The sequence below is a fragment of the Mercenaria mercenaria genome, chromosome 13, assembly GCF_021730395.1.
Source record: "Mercenaria mercenaria strain notata chromosome 13, MADL_Memer_1, whole genome shotgun sequence".
Classification (NCBI taxonomy): Eukaryota; Metazoa; Mollusca; class Bivalvia; order Venerida; family Veneridae; genus Mercenaria; species Mercenaria mercenaria.
In genome coordinates this window covers 77,187,384-77,206,301 of record NC_069373.1, presented here as the reverse complement: position 1 = coordinate 77,206,301, position 18,918 = coordinate 77,187,384, and the positions used below count along the sequence as shown (strand labels likewise).

The 18,918-nt window shown below is 35.6% G+C and overlaps 1 protein-coding gene and 1 long non-coding RNA gene across 2 annotated transcripts in view; both read right to left on the bottom strand.

Moving 5' to 3' along the window:
* The window catches only part of LOC123529204 (uncharacterized), a 29,017-nt gene extending 15,547 nt beyond the window's left edge, over positions 1-13,470 (bottom strand). Inside the window, exon 1 of the mRNA XM_053522384.1 lies at positions 12,780-13,470. Coding sequence (XP_053378359.1) covers positions 12,780-13,383 — 604 coding nt within the window. The 5' untranslated portion in view covers positions 13,384-13,470. The remainder of the gene's footprint in view (positions 1-12,779) is intronic.
* Positions 6,071-7,719, bottom strand: LOC128548054 (uncharacterized). Its single transcript, XR_008366877.1, has 2 exons — positions 6,639-7,719; positions 6,071-6,349 (listed from the first exon to the last, which is right to left on the bottom strand). It is a non-coding gene; the product is annotated as an uncharacterized LOC128548054 (long non-coding RNA).
* Positions 13,471-18,918: the final 5,448 nt, after the last annotated feature.

The following is an 18,918-nucleotide window of genomic DNA, read 5'->3' as shown; positions in this document are numbered from 1 at the left end:
TAAAATTTAACCAAGAAATCTGATATTTTCTAAGTACAAAAGGGGCCATAAATCTTGCAAAAAGCAAAATAGAGTTATGTTTCTTGCTATACAGGGTCAGCTTATGATGGTGAACAAGTATTCCAAGTTTCAAAGCAATAGCTTTGATAGTTTAGGAGAAAAGCTGACCTAAACATAAAACTTAACCAGGCAACGCCGACGCAGACGCCGACGCCGACAACCGCTCAAGTGATGACAATAACTCATCATTTTTTTTCAAAAAATCAGATGAGCTAATGGTCAGAGACCACCAATTCAAAAAAGTACAGGGAACTTACTGGGAATGAGGTAAGTGTATACCTGGGAATAAGGTAGCATCTGTGCGTTCTGATTGGTTAGTCATGTAAACAACCCAAGAAGTGATTATTTTTTTCAAAATGGAATATTTTTACTGCATTTACAGTATTTCATTATACATTTTGACAAAATTTGCTACATTTTATGTGTATTGAAAAAAAGTTTCATCAAATGAATTTCTCCCGCCATGACAATGATGTAAACAGGGGGTCATCTCATTCACACGAAAATTACTTAAATAAAGTATCACTATTCATATGTTTTTCGTCCGATATTTTGGTGGAACTAGGACAGTTCTTGAAAACAAGAGGGCCATGAAGGCCCTGTATCGCTCACCTGACCTATTGCCCTAAAGATCATCAAGATCAACATTCTGACCAAGTTTCATTAAGATATGGTCATAAATGTAGCCTCTAAAGTGTTAACTAGCTTTTCCTTTGATTTGACCCGGTGACCTAGTTTTTGCCCCCACATGACCCAGATTCGAACTTGACCTAAAGATCATCAAGATTAACATTCTGATTAAGTTTCATGAAGATACGGTCATAAATCTGGCCTCTAGAGTCTTAACAAGCTTTTCCTTTGATTTGACCTAGTGACCTAGTTTTTTAACACACCTGACCCAGATTTAAACTTGACCTATAGATCATCAAGATTAACATTCTGACCAAGTTTCATTAAGATATGGTCATAAATGTGGCCTCTAAAGTGTTAACTAACTATTCCTTTTATTTGACCCCCGTGACCTAGTTTTTGACCCGACATGACCCAGATTCGAACTTGACCTAAAGACCATCAAGTTTAACATTCTGACTAAGTTTCATGAAGATATAGTCAAAAATGTGGCCTCTAGAGTGTTAACAAGCTTTTCCTTTGATATGACCTAGTGACCTAGTTTTTGACTCCATCTGACCCAGATTTAAACTTGACCTAAAGATTATCAAGATTAACATTCTGACCAAGTTTCATTAAGATATGGTCATAAACGTGGCCTCTACAGTGTTAATTAGCTTTTCCTTTGATTTGACCCGGTGACCTGGTTTATGACCCGACATGATCCAGATTCAAAATTGCCCTAAAGATCATCAAGTTTAACATTCTGACTAAGTTTCATGAAGATATAGTCATAAATGTGGCCTCTAGAGTGTTAACAAGCTTTTCCTTTGATATGACCTAGTGACCTAGTTTTTGACCCCACCTAACCCAGATTTGAACTTGAGCTATAGATCATCAAGATTTGACCAAGTTTCATTAAGGTATGGTCATAAATGTGGCCTCTAGTGTAAACTAGCTTTTCATTTGATTTGGCTTGGTGACCTAGTTTTTTATTCCTACATGACCCAGATTCAAACTGGACCTTAAGATCATCAATATTAACAATCTGACCAAGTTTCATGAAGATACAGTCATAAATGCGGCTTCAACAGTGTTAACAAGCTTTTCCTTTGATTTGACCTGGTGACCTAGTTTATGATCCCAGATAACCAAATATCGAACTCGTCCAAGATTTTATTAAGGGTAACATTCTGACCAAGTTTCATTAAGATTGGGCAAAATGTGACCTCTAGAGTGTTAACAAGCTTTTTCTTTGATTTGACCTGGTGACCTAGTTTTTGACCCCAGATGACCCAATATCGAACTCGTCCAAGATTTTATTGAGGGTAACATCCTGACCAAGTTTCATTAAGATTGGGCCAAAATTGTGACCTCTAGAGTGTTAACAAGCTTTTCCTTTGATTTGACCTGATGACCTAGTTTTGACCCCAGATGACTTAATATCGAACTCGTCCAAGATTTTATTGAGGGTAACATTCTGACCAAGTTTCATTAAGATTGGGCCAAAAATGTGACCTCTAGAGTGTTAACAAGCTTTTCCTTTGATTTGACCTGATGACCTAGTTTTTGACCCCAGATGACCCAATATCGAACTCGTCCAAGATTTTATTGAGGGTAACATTCTGACCAAGTTTCATTAAGATTGGGTCAAAAATGTGACCTCTAGAGTGTTAACAGTCAAATTGTTGACGACGGACGGACGGACGGACGGACGCCGGACGCCGGACACAGGGTGATCACTAAAGCTCACCTTTGAGCACTGCGTGCTCAGGTGAGCTAAAAATGTGACTGGATATACATGTTTCGATATATGGAAGGCCGTACACGCCATAATGTTATAATGGAAGTCTATGGGAAAACAATTGGTGTTCTCTACCCTATATTAGAGCTAAAACGTGACTTTCGTCGAAAGCGATCACAGGTAATGTTAATGGTCACAAATCTGTTGCAGATGATGTAGGAAGACGTTTTCGTACAAAAGTAAGCATGAATTTTGAATATTTTTTAAATTTTGGCCTCTTTGTTTGACAGATGTGCCCATTTTTATCTGAGGTTTTGGACCAGAAAGGCTCATTTTTATGCCTGTAATGTCGGAGAATGATCAAAATTGGTAGACTTTATTTCTATTTCTTACGGAATGAATCATATTTCAGCTTCCAAACAAAATCCTATGCCAGTAACTTAAATTTTCGCGAAAAAATGCAATAAAATGACGACAGTGTCTGAATCTGGGCCTGTAAATCGACAGGGGGTGACCTTAGTAAACTGTCTATATCTTTCTTAAAACTGAACATTTCTTGATGAAACTTTGTGAAACAATTGGTATTGGACTGTACTTAGGCTTAAAATAAAATTAAGTTTGTTTGACCTTTACCGACCGACCCGAAAAAATTGCCCCGACTCAAATAATTTTATTGCATTCCAGAGAAAAAAAATATTTTTATTTTCTTATCAAAGGGAAAAACTTATTTTGGTGCTTGAAACTGGCGATTATTTTATTTAACAAATGCATACATAATTATGGCAAGTGAGAAAGTAACCCGCGGTCGGCTAGTAGAAATCGATAAAGCGGACTGTTTATCATCTCGTGTATTCCGAAAACGTGTCAACTATGCCGATAACGTTGCCTAAGGCCATAGGATGCAGACGACAATCAACCCGCTTATAACCGGAAGGCAATCTGACGAAAGGACATAATTTTACAAATCTAGTATCTAATTTACCCGCTAAACGTAAAGAAACCAAAACGTCATGCCGGTACTTTTCCATTCCACGAGCACGTGCGAGCTATCGAAATATCTAATTTCCATCACTCGACGTTACTTTTGTTTACACATACACAAAAAAAAAACGGCGTAATGCATTCATTTTTGTTATTATCGCATCAATATTTTTTTAGCACCGCTTAAGAAGTAATATTGTTTGAATTCTTAACGATTTTAATAAGATATCGACAGGAATGTAGGCAAAATTCTATAAAAACGGTCAAATTTAAATTGAGTTCTTTGTAAAATTTCAAACAGTGCGATCTTAAAATTACTTATTTCTTTCTAAGAGTAAATAAATGATAAATTCTATGGGCATAAAGTTCAGACTTTTGACCAGAAGGTACAAAAAAAAAAAAAAAGAAAAAAAAAGAAGAATAAAAAAATCTTAAATAATGAAAAAGCGTCAGCAGTTTAAATACATGGCGTAAAAACGACTTTTGGCAAACAGATTTATGTTAGTGCGGCAAAATAGCTCACAGAGGTAGGATATCCACAATTATCGTTTGACACATTTACCTGTCAGTTTATACAGGATATTGAATTCGCTTTAAGAAATTAAAGAAGAAACTTTTTTATTGATTAATTCAAAGAACCGAGACGGTACGATCAAACAGTGATGTGTTATATGGCGCGAAAACATGACGTAATTCCATGACAATCTCGGGCAACTGTAACGCTTTGATCTCCACTTCAGATGCCATGATACCTACATACTTCTTTTAGCTCTTTGAGGGGGGTGTTAATTGATGATGAAAACAAGGACAAGGACTAAGTTTATCAACAGAATAATTACTGATAATCGTTTACGCTTTCAACATTGGGTGGATTATGATTATTGTGTCCATATTTTTGGGACACTTTACAAAATAATCATTTTTCGGGAAATAAGTCTTGAGAAAGTGAAAATAACTAGTCTAACATTTTTGGAAAATACGGGCTAGACTGTGATTATTTTTACTATCGATGCAGTTATTATGGAGAGCAACTAGGTGGTGGTGATTACTAAAATACCCTGAAAGAAAAATGTCTGCTGTGAAAACGAAATTTAAGAAGAACAAATATGATTGATTACAAAGGAAACGTAATGTACATGAGATTATTATTTGTCTACTATGTGTTATATTTGAAATTTGCTTGTACATAATACTGCTTTCATAACAGTGACAGTATTACGACAATTGACAGGCGAGTGGTGGGAAATTTGATTACCTGTGAAAATATATTATGAACCTACTTAATTGTTGATTTCAAAATGTGTTTAATCAGAGATCGTTTTGAAATGCATTTGTTCGAAATGAGAAAATCTCAGTTTCCGAATTTCAAGAATTTGACACGAACGTAAATGTTTTGAAATATGACAAGCTAGATAGTTTTAATATTTTAATTTTGTAATGCCAGAACAAAGAGGTATAAAAATCTTATACTTCTTTTGCCAGGACAATGGCATAATAAATGTCTGATGTCGGGGAAACCCAATCTTGTTTCTGTTCTTAGTAACATGACCAATACGTGCAAGTAGCTTGAAGCTAAAAAATTATCACTTTTGCTTCATACTGCCATAACCGTTGTAAAAACCTAAAACTCATAAAAAGTTATTATCTATTGAATTAAGCATCAAACACTTGTTGAAAATAAGCTGTAATTCAGTAGTGTGTTTAGATGCCAAATATTTTCGCGACTATATATCGTTTTGTACTTTTAAGCGCAGATGTAGTCAAAACATTTTTGATATATATATAAAGAAAAAGTATAGACATGAAAGATACTCAAAGACTGGGTCAACTTTGCCTTATGTGCAAATTAAGTCTGTGCCCATACTGTGTGTGCATGAATAGGGCTAGGGGTTTATTACAAGCATACATTTAACAGAGCATCTTCCGAGATTATCTACAAGCAATAGGTATTAATAAATAGACTTTAATTTTTATTATTACTGAGACAACAAACATTAAAAAAAATCTAAAATATAATAAAATTATTTACCTACCTACCTACCCACTGTAAAAATACTGGGTCGGTAAAGGTCAAACAAACTTAATTTTAATTTAGGCCTTAACAATAAAACTGTAAAATGGGAAAAAGTGAAACGAAACATTCATCTATAGGTCAGAGACCACCAATTCAAAAAAGTACAGGGAACTTACTGGGAATGAGGTAAGTGTATACCTGGGAATAAGGTAGCATCTGTGCGTTCTGATTGGTTAGTCATGTAAACAACCCAAGAAGTGATTATTTTTTTCAAAATGGAATATTTTTACTGCATTTACAGTATTTCATTATACATTTTGACAAAATTTGCTACATTTTATGTGTATTGAAAAAAAGTTTCATCAAATGAATTTCTCCCGCCATGACAACGATGTAAACAGGGGGTCATCTCATTCACACGAAAATTACTTAAATAAAGTATCACTATTCATATGTTTTTCGTCCGATATTTTGGTGGAACTAGGATAGTTCTTGAAAACAAGAGGGCCATGAAGGCCCTGTATCGCTCACCTGACCTATTGACCTAAAGATCATCAAGATCAACATTCTGACCAAGTTTCATTAAGATATGGTCATAAATGTAGCCTCTAAAGTGTTAACTAGCTTTTCCTTTGATTTGACCCGGTGACCTAGTTTTTGCCCCCACATGACCCAGATTCGAACTTGACCTAAAGATCATCAAGATTAACATTCTGATTAAGTTTCATGAAGATACAGTCATAAATCTGGCCTCTAGAGTCTTAACAAGCTTTTCCTTTGATTTGACCTAGTGACCTAGTTTTTTAACACACCTGACCCAGATTTAAACTTGACCTATAGATCATCAAGATTAACATTCTGACCAAGTTTCATTAAGATATGGTCATAAATGTGGCCTCTAAAGTGTTAACTAACTATTCCTTTTATTTGACCCCCGTGACCTAGTTTTGACCCGACATGACCCAGATTCGAACTTGACCTAAAGACCATCAAGTTTAACATTCTGACTAAGTTTCATGAAGATATAGTCAAAAATGTGGCCTCTAGAGTGTTAACAAGCTTTTCCTTTGATATGACCTAGTGACCTAGTTTTTGACTCCATCTGACCCAGATTTAAACTTGACCTAAAGATTATCAAGATTAACATTCTGACCAAGTTTCATTAAGATATGGTCATAAACGTGGCCTCTACAGTGTTAATTAGCTTTTCCTTTGATTTGACCCGGTGACCTAGTTTTTGACCCGACATGACCCAGATTCAAAATTGCCCTAAAGATCATCAAGTTTAACATTCTGACTAAGTTTCATGAAGATATAGTCATAAATGTGGCCTCTAGAGTGTTAACAAGCTTTTCCTTTGATATGACCTAGTGACCTAGTTTTTGACCCCACCTAACCCAGATTTGAACTTGAGCTATAGATCATCAAGATTTGACCAAGTTTCATTAAGGTATGGTCATAAATGTGGCCTCTAGTGTAAACTAGCTTTTCATTTGATTTGGCTTGGTGACCTAGTTTTTTTATCCTACATGACCCAGATTCAAACTGGACCTTAAGATCATCAATATTAACAATCTGACCAAGTTTCATGAAGATACAGTCATAAATGCGGCTTCAACAGTGTTAACAAGCTTTTCCTTTGATTTGACCTGGTGACCTAGTTTATGATCCCAGATAACCAAATATCGAACTCGTCCAAGATTTTATTAAGGGTAACATTCTGACCAAGTTTCATTAAGATTGGGCCAAAAATGTGACCTCTAGAGTGTTAACAAGCTTTTTCTTTGATTTGACCTGGTGACCTAGTTTTTGACCCCAGATGACCCAATATCAAACTCGTCCAAGATTTTATTGAGGGTAACATCCTGACCAAGTTTCATTAAGATTGGGCCAAAATTGTGACCTCTAGAGTGTTAACAAGCTTTTCCTTTGATTTGACCTGATGACCTAGTTTTTGACCCCAGATGACTTAATATCGAACTCGTCCAAGATTTTATTGAGGGTAACATTCTGACCAAGTTTCATTAAGATTGGGCCAAAAATGTGACCTCTAGAGTGTTAACAAGCTTTTCCTTTGATTTGACCTGATGACCTAGTTTTTGACCCCAGATGACCCAATATCGAACTCGTCCAAGATTTTATTGAGGGTAACATTCTGACCAAGTTTCATTAAGATTGGGTCAAAAATGTGACCTCTAGAGTGTTAACAGTCAAATTGTTGACGACGGACGGACGGACGGACGACGGACGCCGGACACAGGGTGATCACTAAAGCTCACCTTTGAGCACTTCGTGCTCAGGTGAGCTAAAAATGTGATTGGATATACATGTTTCGATATATGGAAGGCCGTACACGCCATAATGTTATAATGGAAGTCTATGGGAAAACAATTGGTGTTCTCTACCCTATAGATGTGAAAAATACGAGAGCAAACTTTCAAAATCATTTCCCGTTTTTAAAGATAAAATATACTCTAGGAGTTGTCTATAAGTCCGGTGACCGGAACCCCAGTCTCAATTTTTCGACTGCAAGACAGTCCCGATTTTACAGACTGACATTTACCTTATGTCTGCCTCTAGTATGTCTTAAGTAGGTAGGATCAAAACTGTGGCGGAAATCGACTTGATTTAAACTTCATGATTTATAGTTTTACAAACACATTTTTTCACTTGTGCAGTTATTTTTCACCAGGAAACATAACCAATGATTTAAAAGTGCCAAAATATAAACAACAGTTAAATATGGCATATTAAACCTAACATAACACCCTCCGTATATACATTCAAAATTTTAAATGTATAAACGTGTAACCAATGAAGTGCGTGGATCATATAACAGAGTTTAAAAATAAACCGATCGATACACATACAGCTTTACATGACTGCAGTAGACATTTAATGGTGTAACCACTGTAAATGGAAAACACACTGACATACATGGAGTTTAAAAGTGCTTTGCCTACAAAACATCAGTTTTCTCATTAGTTAAAACATATAATGATTGTATTTGGAATGAGCCTTCCAGACCTGTAATTTTGAATAAAAAATTGGGTTTAAAATATGTATTTGAAGCCTCCAAAGTTAGGGATGCGATTTGAGTCGCTGGTTATATACATATAGAAGGAAAACTTTCCACATTGTTTTGAATGTTATGTGAGTTGTACGTACTTCTATAAAATTTATAAATAAACGTCAGACTTCAATATTTTACGATTTTGACATTTCATAATTATAGTCCGATGTTTTATCAAAGTTATGAATTTCTCGGAAGAGCTTTACGCAAAAATTCTCACGGGAGGTTTTACATGCTCACGGTCGAAATGACTAACAAGCAAATTCGATGAATTGGTATCCCCCGCCGAAAGGGTTTGCGGTGAGGAATGGCAAAAATATCCCGCAAAAAATTAAGGATGTTAATAAGAAGCAAATAATTTCATTAGTCAAAATTAATTTAACAGAAAACAAATGTTTAATTAAAGAGTACATAATAAATGTATGATACTTTGATCCTGACTAAAGAATTTATTTTGAATGGGATATGCTTACTGTAATAAGCTTCGCTTTTAAAATTAAATGGCATTGCAGTTAATTGAAATGTGAGCTTGAAGTTTAACTGGAACGAAATATTGTCTTTGAGTGGTTTGGCATCAGGTGTTGCTGTTTAACATGAACATTTTGAACTTAAAAAAACAGATGTCTTAAGAGAACACAATCAAGTAAGATATCTTGAACATGGCTGAGTGGCAAGGTTTGTGCAGTCACAACTTAACATGTTGAAGGTTTGAACATTTAAAAAAAAAAAAGGCATGTTGGATATATAGAGAATAATAGGTTAGTGCCGTAGATGAGAAAGTTTATCTGGCGAGGTGGAGGAGGTTATCGGGTGAGCCGAAGGCGAACCTGATAACGTCCGGAGCCGAGCCAGATAAACTTTCTCCATCTTAGGCACTAACCTATTATTCTATTTATCTTGTCATTACTTCATTTTCCGATATTTGGCAATTTATTTTACAAAAATAAGTGTGCGACAACCGCTTTAATGACGTCATATTCGTAATGATGTCACTTATATAATGACTTGATTACCGGCAAAATTGCAATAGCTTCTTCGTTTTTGAATAAAAACTCATTATTTGACCACTCATTTTCTTAGTTCGGACATTTCCAACACAATGATGATGGTTTCGTTGCAAAATTTCTTATGACAACAATATCGATCATAAGGTCACGTGATCAACTGACCGTATATCACTGGTCACATGATCAACTGACGGTATATCAAGAAAGATATACGGCACCCTGATATCGGGTCGAAAATACTGCAAGTGACAGGATAAATGTATATATCTATTTTAATAGGGGGTGGGGCTGCGGGGGAACAGGTGAGGAAACAAAATTTTACATGTTGATGGAAAATTAAAAATCAAAAAAATTAAAAATAAAAATGGTGTGTGTGTGTGGTGGTGGGGTGGGGGGCAGAGGATGCATGATCAGTGATGGGCATGACTGGGTGGAGGAGCGAGGTGGGGGAATGGTACAACTTGCCTGTTATAAATATTCATGGAAGGGTTGAAATTAAATCTAAAATAAGGAATGAGGAGGGTGGGGGGGGAGGGGATGTGACCAAGGCAAGTGGATGACCAGGTGTGGGTGCGCAACTTCACATGTTTATAATAAATGTTCATAGAAAAGAATGAAAGAAATTTAATAAAATTCTGCCAAATGGTAAGTTTGTTATGTACAAATATGTGGATTTTTATACAATTAAAGGGCAATAACTCTTAATTTACATATAAATCCGAACGAAATTGTGTGTACACAACCACATTATGGTGACCTAAATTCTGTTTAGGTTTCATAGTTCTAGGTCAAATATATCAAAAGTTATGATGCAGAAATTGCCATATTTATAGTACCCTATATAGTTAACACTAAAAACTTCTAAGGGCCATAACTCTGGTGTTACTAGGGCAATCTGACTGAAACTTGACGGGCCACAAGAACTCATAGTAGTGAACATGTATATGAAGTTTTATATAAATATTCCCAACAATTTCCTAGATATGGCTCCGAACGGACGGACAACGCCCTACTATATCCCTCCAACTTTCATTGGGGGATAAAAAGCGATAGCTAAATACCAACAACGGACAAAGAAACCTATTTTACACATCCATTGAACATACTGTCTTTTAATACTGAAAATATTGAAGATCTGTCCGCACTTCGAAAGTGAAATTTACATCCATTCACTTTCACAACACAACACAAAACTTTCAAGTCTTCTTTATTATAAAGAATGATTTTAGACGGTAAAATATTCTCACAGTCGGATTTGAAAAAAAAAAGCGGCCCGCTACTAACATATTGCCTATTTAGTATGCCTATGTTTATAATCGATGGGTATAACCAGCATTTATTGGTTGTAATTTAGTCAAAAGTAATTTAAATAAGTTATAAGTTCATATTAAAGCAGTTTAAAAGGCTAGTCCACATGCATTTGGCTGTACCAATGCGTTAAATAATGGCCACAGATTTTTTACTAGTGCCATAGGCTAAACGTATTTGTTTTTGTCTAAGCATGTATAATTGATACTATATATTTATTCAGTGTTGTATTATTCATGATATTTCATTAAATTAAACTAGAAGAGTCTGTGTAATGCGTCGGGGAAGTGATTGGTGGTGCAGTTTTAGTTACGGTAAACCAATGTATCACGTGTTTGAGAGTTTTCCTACATTACACTTCAATAAAATACGGTCGAAATTTGTGCTATGCAAACGGCTATCATTTGATTAAACTTGACACAGGGACATGTTGAACGTCCAAATATTAAAAGGCATCCTGTGCAAGTTTAATGTTAGGAAGTGGCTATTCCTACGGTCCTGTAAGAATAGCCTCACAGGCTATTCCTACAGCTCTCCCGTAAGGATAGTGAAATAGCCTGCAGGTGGCTATTCCTACGGCTCTAAAGACATTTTTTATGTTCATCTTGTATTGCATTGCACTGAATTAATTCAACTGGTATATTTTCGAACAAATTGTTTACTTTTGTCAATCTTTATTTCTCTTCTCTATTTTTTATATGTCTTATCACCGAGACATGAAGGGAACATACAACATGTAACATGATATTCAAAACATGATGTAAACTTAGAATAATGACATATTTATTACTCACAATATTACCATCACATTCATTTAATTGATGGATTTGTTGCATATATCTACACTTATATATCATTCAATGACAACAATATTACACATAGACCAGGGCTTTTTCAGGGGGTTTTGGGAAAAAGGCCCCTGGTCATATTGGGAATTTTTAACGCGGTAAATTGTCAAATTTGGGAAAATATACTGACAAATTAAATGAGTTTTTAATTAATATATATTAGTTTAAATCTTCAGTTTCAAATTTTACTGGTAGTGTATCCCCTTGTGAAATTTTGAGATTTTTTTTTTCTTTATTTGTCATGCTAAAATTTTTGTTTACAGTTTGTTTTCACCAAAGTTATAACTGAAATTTTCCAAAAAGTAAAATGGCAAAGTGTGTGTATTTTCGAGTGTAAAAACTGGGTCGCGAAAATATGTGACAATTGATTTTAATGGTATAACAACTACCTGTCAACATGTTTTGGGTACTATATTCAATTAATATTTGTGTTTTTATGCATTTGGAGAGGTTTTTGCATACAAATCATACATTTCTTCAGCAAAATCTTGTAATTATTTTTTGCCGAGATTGCAGACGGTCATGTTACTAAAAATAGAAACGAGTTGGTTTTTCCAACATTTTGTTTGATTTACTTGGCAAACAAAACTAATTGTGCAAGAATTATTACTGAAAAACAGAAAGTAACTGATTTCAGCTGGGAAATTTTTCATTGGATTGGGAATTTTTTGCTCCAGATTGGGAAAAATAGAGCATATTTGGCATTGGGAATGGGGCCGAATATCGGCCCCCTGAGATAGGGTGAAAAAGCCCTGTAGACATAAATAAGCCTTTTCCATTATTCGAAATCACTTCCTGTTCTCTCGGTGTGATACTGAAAAGCAAACAATTTGTTCGAAAATATGCTATTTGAATTAATTCATTACAATGCAATTCAAGATGGACATACAAAACTGTATTTAGAGCCGTAGGAATAGCCACCTGCGGGCTATTTCACTATTCTTACGGGAGAACCGTAGAAACAGCCTGTGAGGCTATTCTTACGGGACCGTAGGAATAGCCACTTCCTTAATGTTATTGAACTAGGCTGTACGCGGAGGAGATATTGACCTGTGCAAAAATTATCACAATATCATGATTTGCGTGCAATAAGTTGGACTACCAGACCCCTTGCCACTGCCTTTTATTTTCTTACCATTGCCATTTATAAACATTCCATTTTCTGTCTTAGAGAGTTTGAGAGTAAGTTTAACAGGTGGCATTCCAGGATTTTCAGCTTCTTTCGTGACAACTGGTGGAGTTGTAACTTTTGTTTTGTTTGGACTGGGTGAACTTGAAGTTGCATCAGAATCGGATGAAAACCGTCTCTCCCTACACAGGCTACTGGTCTCGTAATCATCCAAATATCCCGAGCTAGACAGCCTCCTATAATCATGTTGTATACGCCGTCGTTTCCCAATCTCAGCAGTTTCATTCGCGTCCGACACAGTCACTGATCCATTAGCCGGTGAGAGTTTTAGACGCTTGGCCTTTGGTGGTTCCATGTGTTGGTCTGTGTTCATACCGACCAGCGTGTTATGGAAACCGGGAAAATTTCTAATGTTTTCTAACCTATCTTTCGGCATAGACGCCGTGACATTATTGTCACTTTGTGAAGAAACTTTTACTTTATCCTGTGGAGTTAATGTTACATTTTGTTTGTTTGAGATAACAGTGTTTTCCTCGTTATTTTTTGCTGTTGTAATTCCAATATTTACACTTTCGTCCATTTTACGATGCAGATTCCCCGGATTATACATATCAAAACAAATATATGAAACATCAGGCGATTGGTTAATATTCTGGAAATATGGAATTTAGGTCAGATATTGATCAATCAGCGAGAGTTTGATAAATCCGCATTTTAAACGGTGCTATTGGTGAAATATTTCTACATGAAATTTACTTCTTATGTCAGACCACTAAATATTTCTTTATGATATGCGGAGACGTTTTTCTTCAATATTTGTTTGTTTGTTTTTGTTTTTTAACGTTTGCAGAAGTGGTTTAACAGAATAGCTCGCATGAAATGGTCACTTAGCGCAGTCTTTCAATCAAAAAAGTTATTTTAATGTTGCAAACAACATTCAAATTCAAAATTCAGTATCCAGGATTTATAGACCAAAATAATGAAAGTTTTATTTAATTTTAGTCAAGGTGAGTCATTAAAGCTAGAACTGCGTTTTTCACCTTGCAGCTTATATGTGGAAACACCAATCAAACATATGGTACTGGCCTGAACAAGTAGACTGTCACGCTTATATAATTACTCTAACCTATAGTAACTGACTAGTCACATCATTCAGCTACCTGCCCTTTAACTGCTATGCTATCTGGCAAACGTCGGGAAGAAGAGTTCGAGTTTAGCTGAAGCCTCTATGTGATTGGATATAGGCTGACAAGATGATATGATTACCCCAACCTATAAAGTAACCGATTAATCGTGGTATTGGCCCTGGCAATAAGTGAAACAGCCTTTTCTTTGCTTATTCTGCACCATCATTAAAAGCTGGAACCAGTCAAATCAGGGCCATAGATTCCTTTGACTAATAACAGCGAGATCCGCTCATGGACTGTAGATAACCCTAGTAACTGATAAGTATACCTTCCTCACACTTGCGCTCAACTAATTTATAACTCTGCTCCGGGACAGGGTAGACTGGTTCCCAGCTTGTAATGGTCAAACAGAATGGACAAGACAAAGTAGTTTAACTTAATGCTGGTGCCAAGACTTTGATTGGCCGGTTAACTACTAGAGACCACCAATTGTTTTCCCATAGACTTACATTGTAACACTATCACGGCTACTAAACGCTAGCGCCACCACCAAATTGTGGTGATAAGGAAAAGAGCTATTGACATTTCCGTGGTGCAGCTATCGCCCGTTTCTACTTGTAAACACGTGAGTAAAATTTATATTTTATCTATTATTTTTATTGATAGAAATTTTTTCGAAAATCGGAGAATGTAGTTCCGTGTAAGAACACTTTTTCTACAGTTTGGTTGTAATTTCATTAAAATATTATGCAAATTGTGGTGCCGGGAGCTTTTCTCCCGAATCTGACAGTGGCATATTTTCATATCGGCCAGTATTCAAACACCATTCCGATGAATAGACACATTGTAAGAACATACCTTTGCATGCAAATGGTGTAGAAATGAATTGCACGTATTCCCATACACCAAAGAATTAAGAAAACACAGTAAAAAGTTAAAACACGACTATTTTTGAAAGTGGTGGCGCTATAACTTTAGTGGTGGCGCTATACAATAGTGGTGGCGCTGTTGTATATGATTAGTGGGTAATATATTCAATTTATATATATATGAAAATGTCTGTCTGCAAGCCACGGAAATTTCTACAATAATCGATGTTACCAACCTATCCCACACTTTACCCAAATTACGTTACTCAACAAAATACACGTAACCTCTGCATGATCGCAAAATAATCTGCATGCATTTGGATTCAGATTGTACATCTAAGCTCTATTGATAAATCATATTTAATCGATTGGAATTGAAAATGCTCTGTACTCACTTTTCAGAAAGAATTGTGAAAGTAGTCTTTTGTTTACAATGACATGCAAACGACGTATAAAACAAGGGGAAGTAACTTTCAGAATCTTAACTTAAAAAAATAAATTCTACAATATCTTCAGACTATTTCCTGGACACAAATCTTTGTTTGAAATAAATGTATTGCTACTATTTTTTTTGACCTGAATTTAAAATACACTTACGTTTGTATTTAAGTACAATATTTAAAGGTTAGAAATAATTCTACATTAACATTTTAAACAAAGGAAAATATTTACTTTGACTTCAAGAGTCCCAATGGTCTGTGAGTATTTTGCTGTTTTTTTTTCTTGTATAGAGAATGTTTCATAAAGGTAAATAAACTATGATCGTGCTTTTCTTTCTGTAATAACATAATGCCTTGCAGGAAAATTATCAGTTAGAGAATATTGGTGTTTGTTTTGTTCCGGATGCGTCAGCAGTTCCAGGAATAATGTATTACAGGGATTCCCTATCTATTTATGTCCCTCGCAGTTCGTATTAGTGAATGCCGTAACAGCGCCACCACTACTGTATAGCGCCATCACTAGAGTTATAGCGCCACCACTTTTAAAAATCCTTGTATATTTCTTCTAACCCGAGATTATATTATTCATGGTGTGTGCGTATATAATTATTTATCATTTCTACACCATTTGCATGCGAAAGTATGTTCTTACAGCGTGTTTATTCATCGGAATGGTGTTCGAATACTGGCCGATAGGAAAATGTTCCACTGTCAGATTCGGGAGAAAAGCTCCTAACACCACAATTTGCATATTATCTTAATGAAATTACAGCCAACCTGTAGTAAAAGTGTTGTTACACGGAACTACATTCTCTGATTTTCGAAAAAGTTCTATCAATAAAAATATAAGATAAAATATAAATTTTACTCACGTGTTTACAAGTAGAAACGGGCGATAGCTGCACCACGGAAATGCCGATAGCTCTTTTCCTTATCACCACAATTTGGTGGTGGCGCTAGCGTTTAGTAGCCGTGACTATGGCATGTATGGCCTTCCATACATCGAAACATGTATATCTAATTACAAGTTTTTCAAGAACTATCTTAGTTCTACCAAAATATCGGACGAAAAACATATGAATAGTGATACTTTATTTAAGTAATTTTCGTGTGAATGAGATGACCCCCTGTTTACATCATTGACATGGCGGGAGAAATTCGTTTGATAAAACTTTTTTTCAATACATATAAAATGTAGCAAATTTTGTCAAAATGTATAATAAAATACTGTAAATGCAGTGAAAAAATATCAATTTTGAAAAAATAATCACTTCCTGGATTTGTTTACATGACTGACCAATCAGAACGCACAGACGTTACCTTATTCCCAGGTATACACTTACCTCATTCCCAGTAAGTCCCCTGTACTTTTTTGAATTGGTGGTCTCTGACCATTAGTGTGGCACCTTATCGTATCCTAGAGAGTTCAGCTAGCTGTGTAAACTATGAGTTTCTTCGCTTCTTTTGTAGCATGTTTTCCCATTTGGTATCAATACAAAGATACTACAGACAGCATTCGCTGCCCAAAGACTATTTCTGATAGGGGACTTTGGAGAATATTATGTAGCCTACTCTAGCCTAAGCCTACTTAACAAAGTGTAGATTATCACTCAGATCGGCATGTCCTAACATTTGACCTGACCTGGCCTGGCCCGATCTTTTGAATTTTTTGGGCCGGCCGGGTCAGGCCATGTCGGTTGTTAAGACTGTCTGTTTTTAAATGCAAAATGTTGCATTTTAACAGTAAATAGCTTAGGAGAATGAAATATGGAAATTTGTATGTATGTTTACTTTTTTTAAGCAAAATCTGACCTGGCCGTATCGTATCGAGAAAGGCCATGCAAGGCCAGGCCAGAGATTAGAACATGCCATCCAGTTCTAGATTGAATACATTCTGGGCGGGACTAGACCATAGATTTGAGACCTCGTGTTAGAAACAGTGAAACGCAACAGGGACGCTGAATTTCATTCCCCAATACCAGAGACCTACCTTGGTTGCCTGGTTCGTTTCGTGGTCATGACGATCTTCTGATTGATGAGAGTGGTCAAGTTTAGCTGCTCTAATGTCGTTTGAAGTAAAATGTATATTTTTAAAATAATTTTCAACCGGAATTTTATATTTAAACTTAAAGCGCCACTAAATGGTCCATAAGTAACCGAATGGTTAATATGATTATGTGAATCATATTTCATATACATGTATTAAAGCCATATAGTGAGCCATATTGTATCTTGCTTATATTAGTCATTTTGCATATGTGGTCTTGATGACTTTGCGAAAATTGTGCATTTGCCGCACAAACAACAGAATTGGTAATGCCCGGGATTGCACACTTTTCGAAAGGATCGCTAGAACGTCGCCCGACAGACCCTCGACTGCAACCCACAAAAGAATAGAGGGGAAAGCCAGTCGTGATGTAGAATCAAACTGGGCACTGAGCTGGGAACCACCCAGTGTCTTGGTACAAGGAAATTTCGGCAGCACAGGATAGAACCAGATTGCGAAACCATACCATAAAGAAGGCTCTATGCCCTTTGGCATTTATTTACGGTACGTTTATTTGACCTCTATATTGTCCAATGTTTACAAACCTTTGAATAAATTCGATAAAATCACATTATCACAACAGTTTGTATTAGTATTGAGCATTCTATGTTTGTCCTTTTCGGCGGGAAAGGTTATACAAATATTGTCGTTCTCTTGTTGATTTTAAAACAAGATCTATACTGCCAAGTAGATTGCTGCAAATTACGTATAACGTCAGTATCTGTTTTTTACGGGAAATCGTGTACACGTTGAGCATATTTACGTCGGAAGAATGCCGAATTGCTTAGCGAGAACATGTAAAGGGTGTAAGGAAAGTTCGTTCCAACTGGAAAAAGCAAATCGCCATAGCAAAAACATGGAAAGTTTTCATTCATACTAAATGCTGAAATGTTGACGTATTGCTGCTACAGAAATTTGGTTAATTTCTTATTGGTTTATTCTATATACCAAGTTCTCAACTTTTGAAAATAATAAGCATTCCTTCTTTCATTAATTCCAACACCAACATTTTATGTCAGTTCTTGAATTATTATTTGTACAATATAAATTCAACTACTACAATGTAAAAAAAAACAAAAAACTTTTAAATATGTTACAACGAAAGTGTGCTGTTATAGAATTGGCATTCCCCTCTAAAATGTTGCGAAAAAATGCCATTTTCTACAAAAATATAGAAATAGGAGCAAATTTTCACCAGATGTCATACATTCATCTCGCCTTATCCAATAGTAAAGCCTAAACATGGTCATTGCATGGTAGTTTTTCAATGATTGGTATGAACCATTCCTGTTGTCTTTAACATCACTGGGACGAACTTTCTTTACACCCTTTAATTACACGGACATTGTCGAGTGTCATTACGTGTTCACTGTACTATCTTAAATAAAAATTTTCTTATTTGTTTTACATATTAAAGCAAATTCTCCCTCTCAATTTTTTCAAGAGAGAGCTTGATGGAACAGCCGCCATTTTGCCACACACTGCAAAGTTTTCTTGCATGTCAGTCAACTGTAATTTTTGTATCGTATTCATACTGACTCGTGTCGTGTTAAACATTGACAAGATTTAAGGTCGTTTTCACACCGCCTTTAAATAATCTTCATTTAAACGGACAATTAAAGACAGAAAAAATATGCATGGCCTTATATTAATTACAGACAC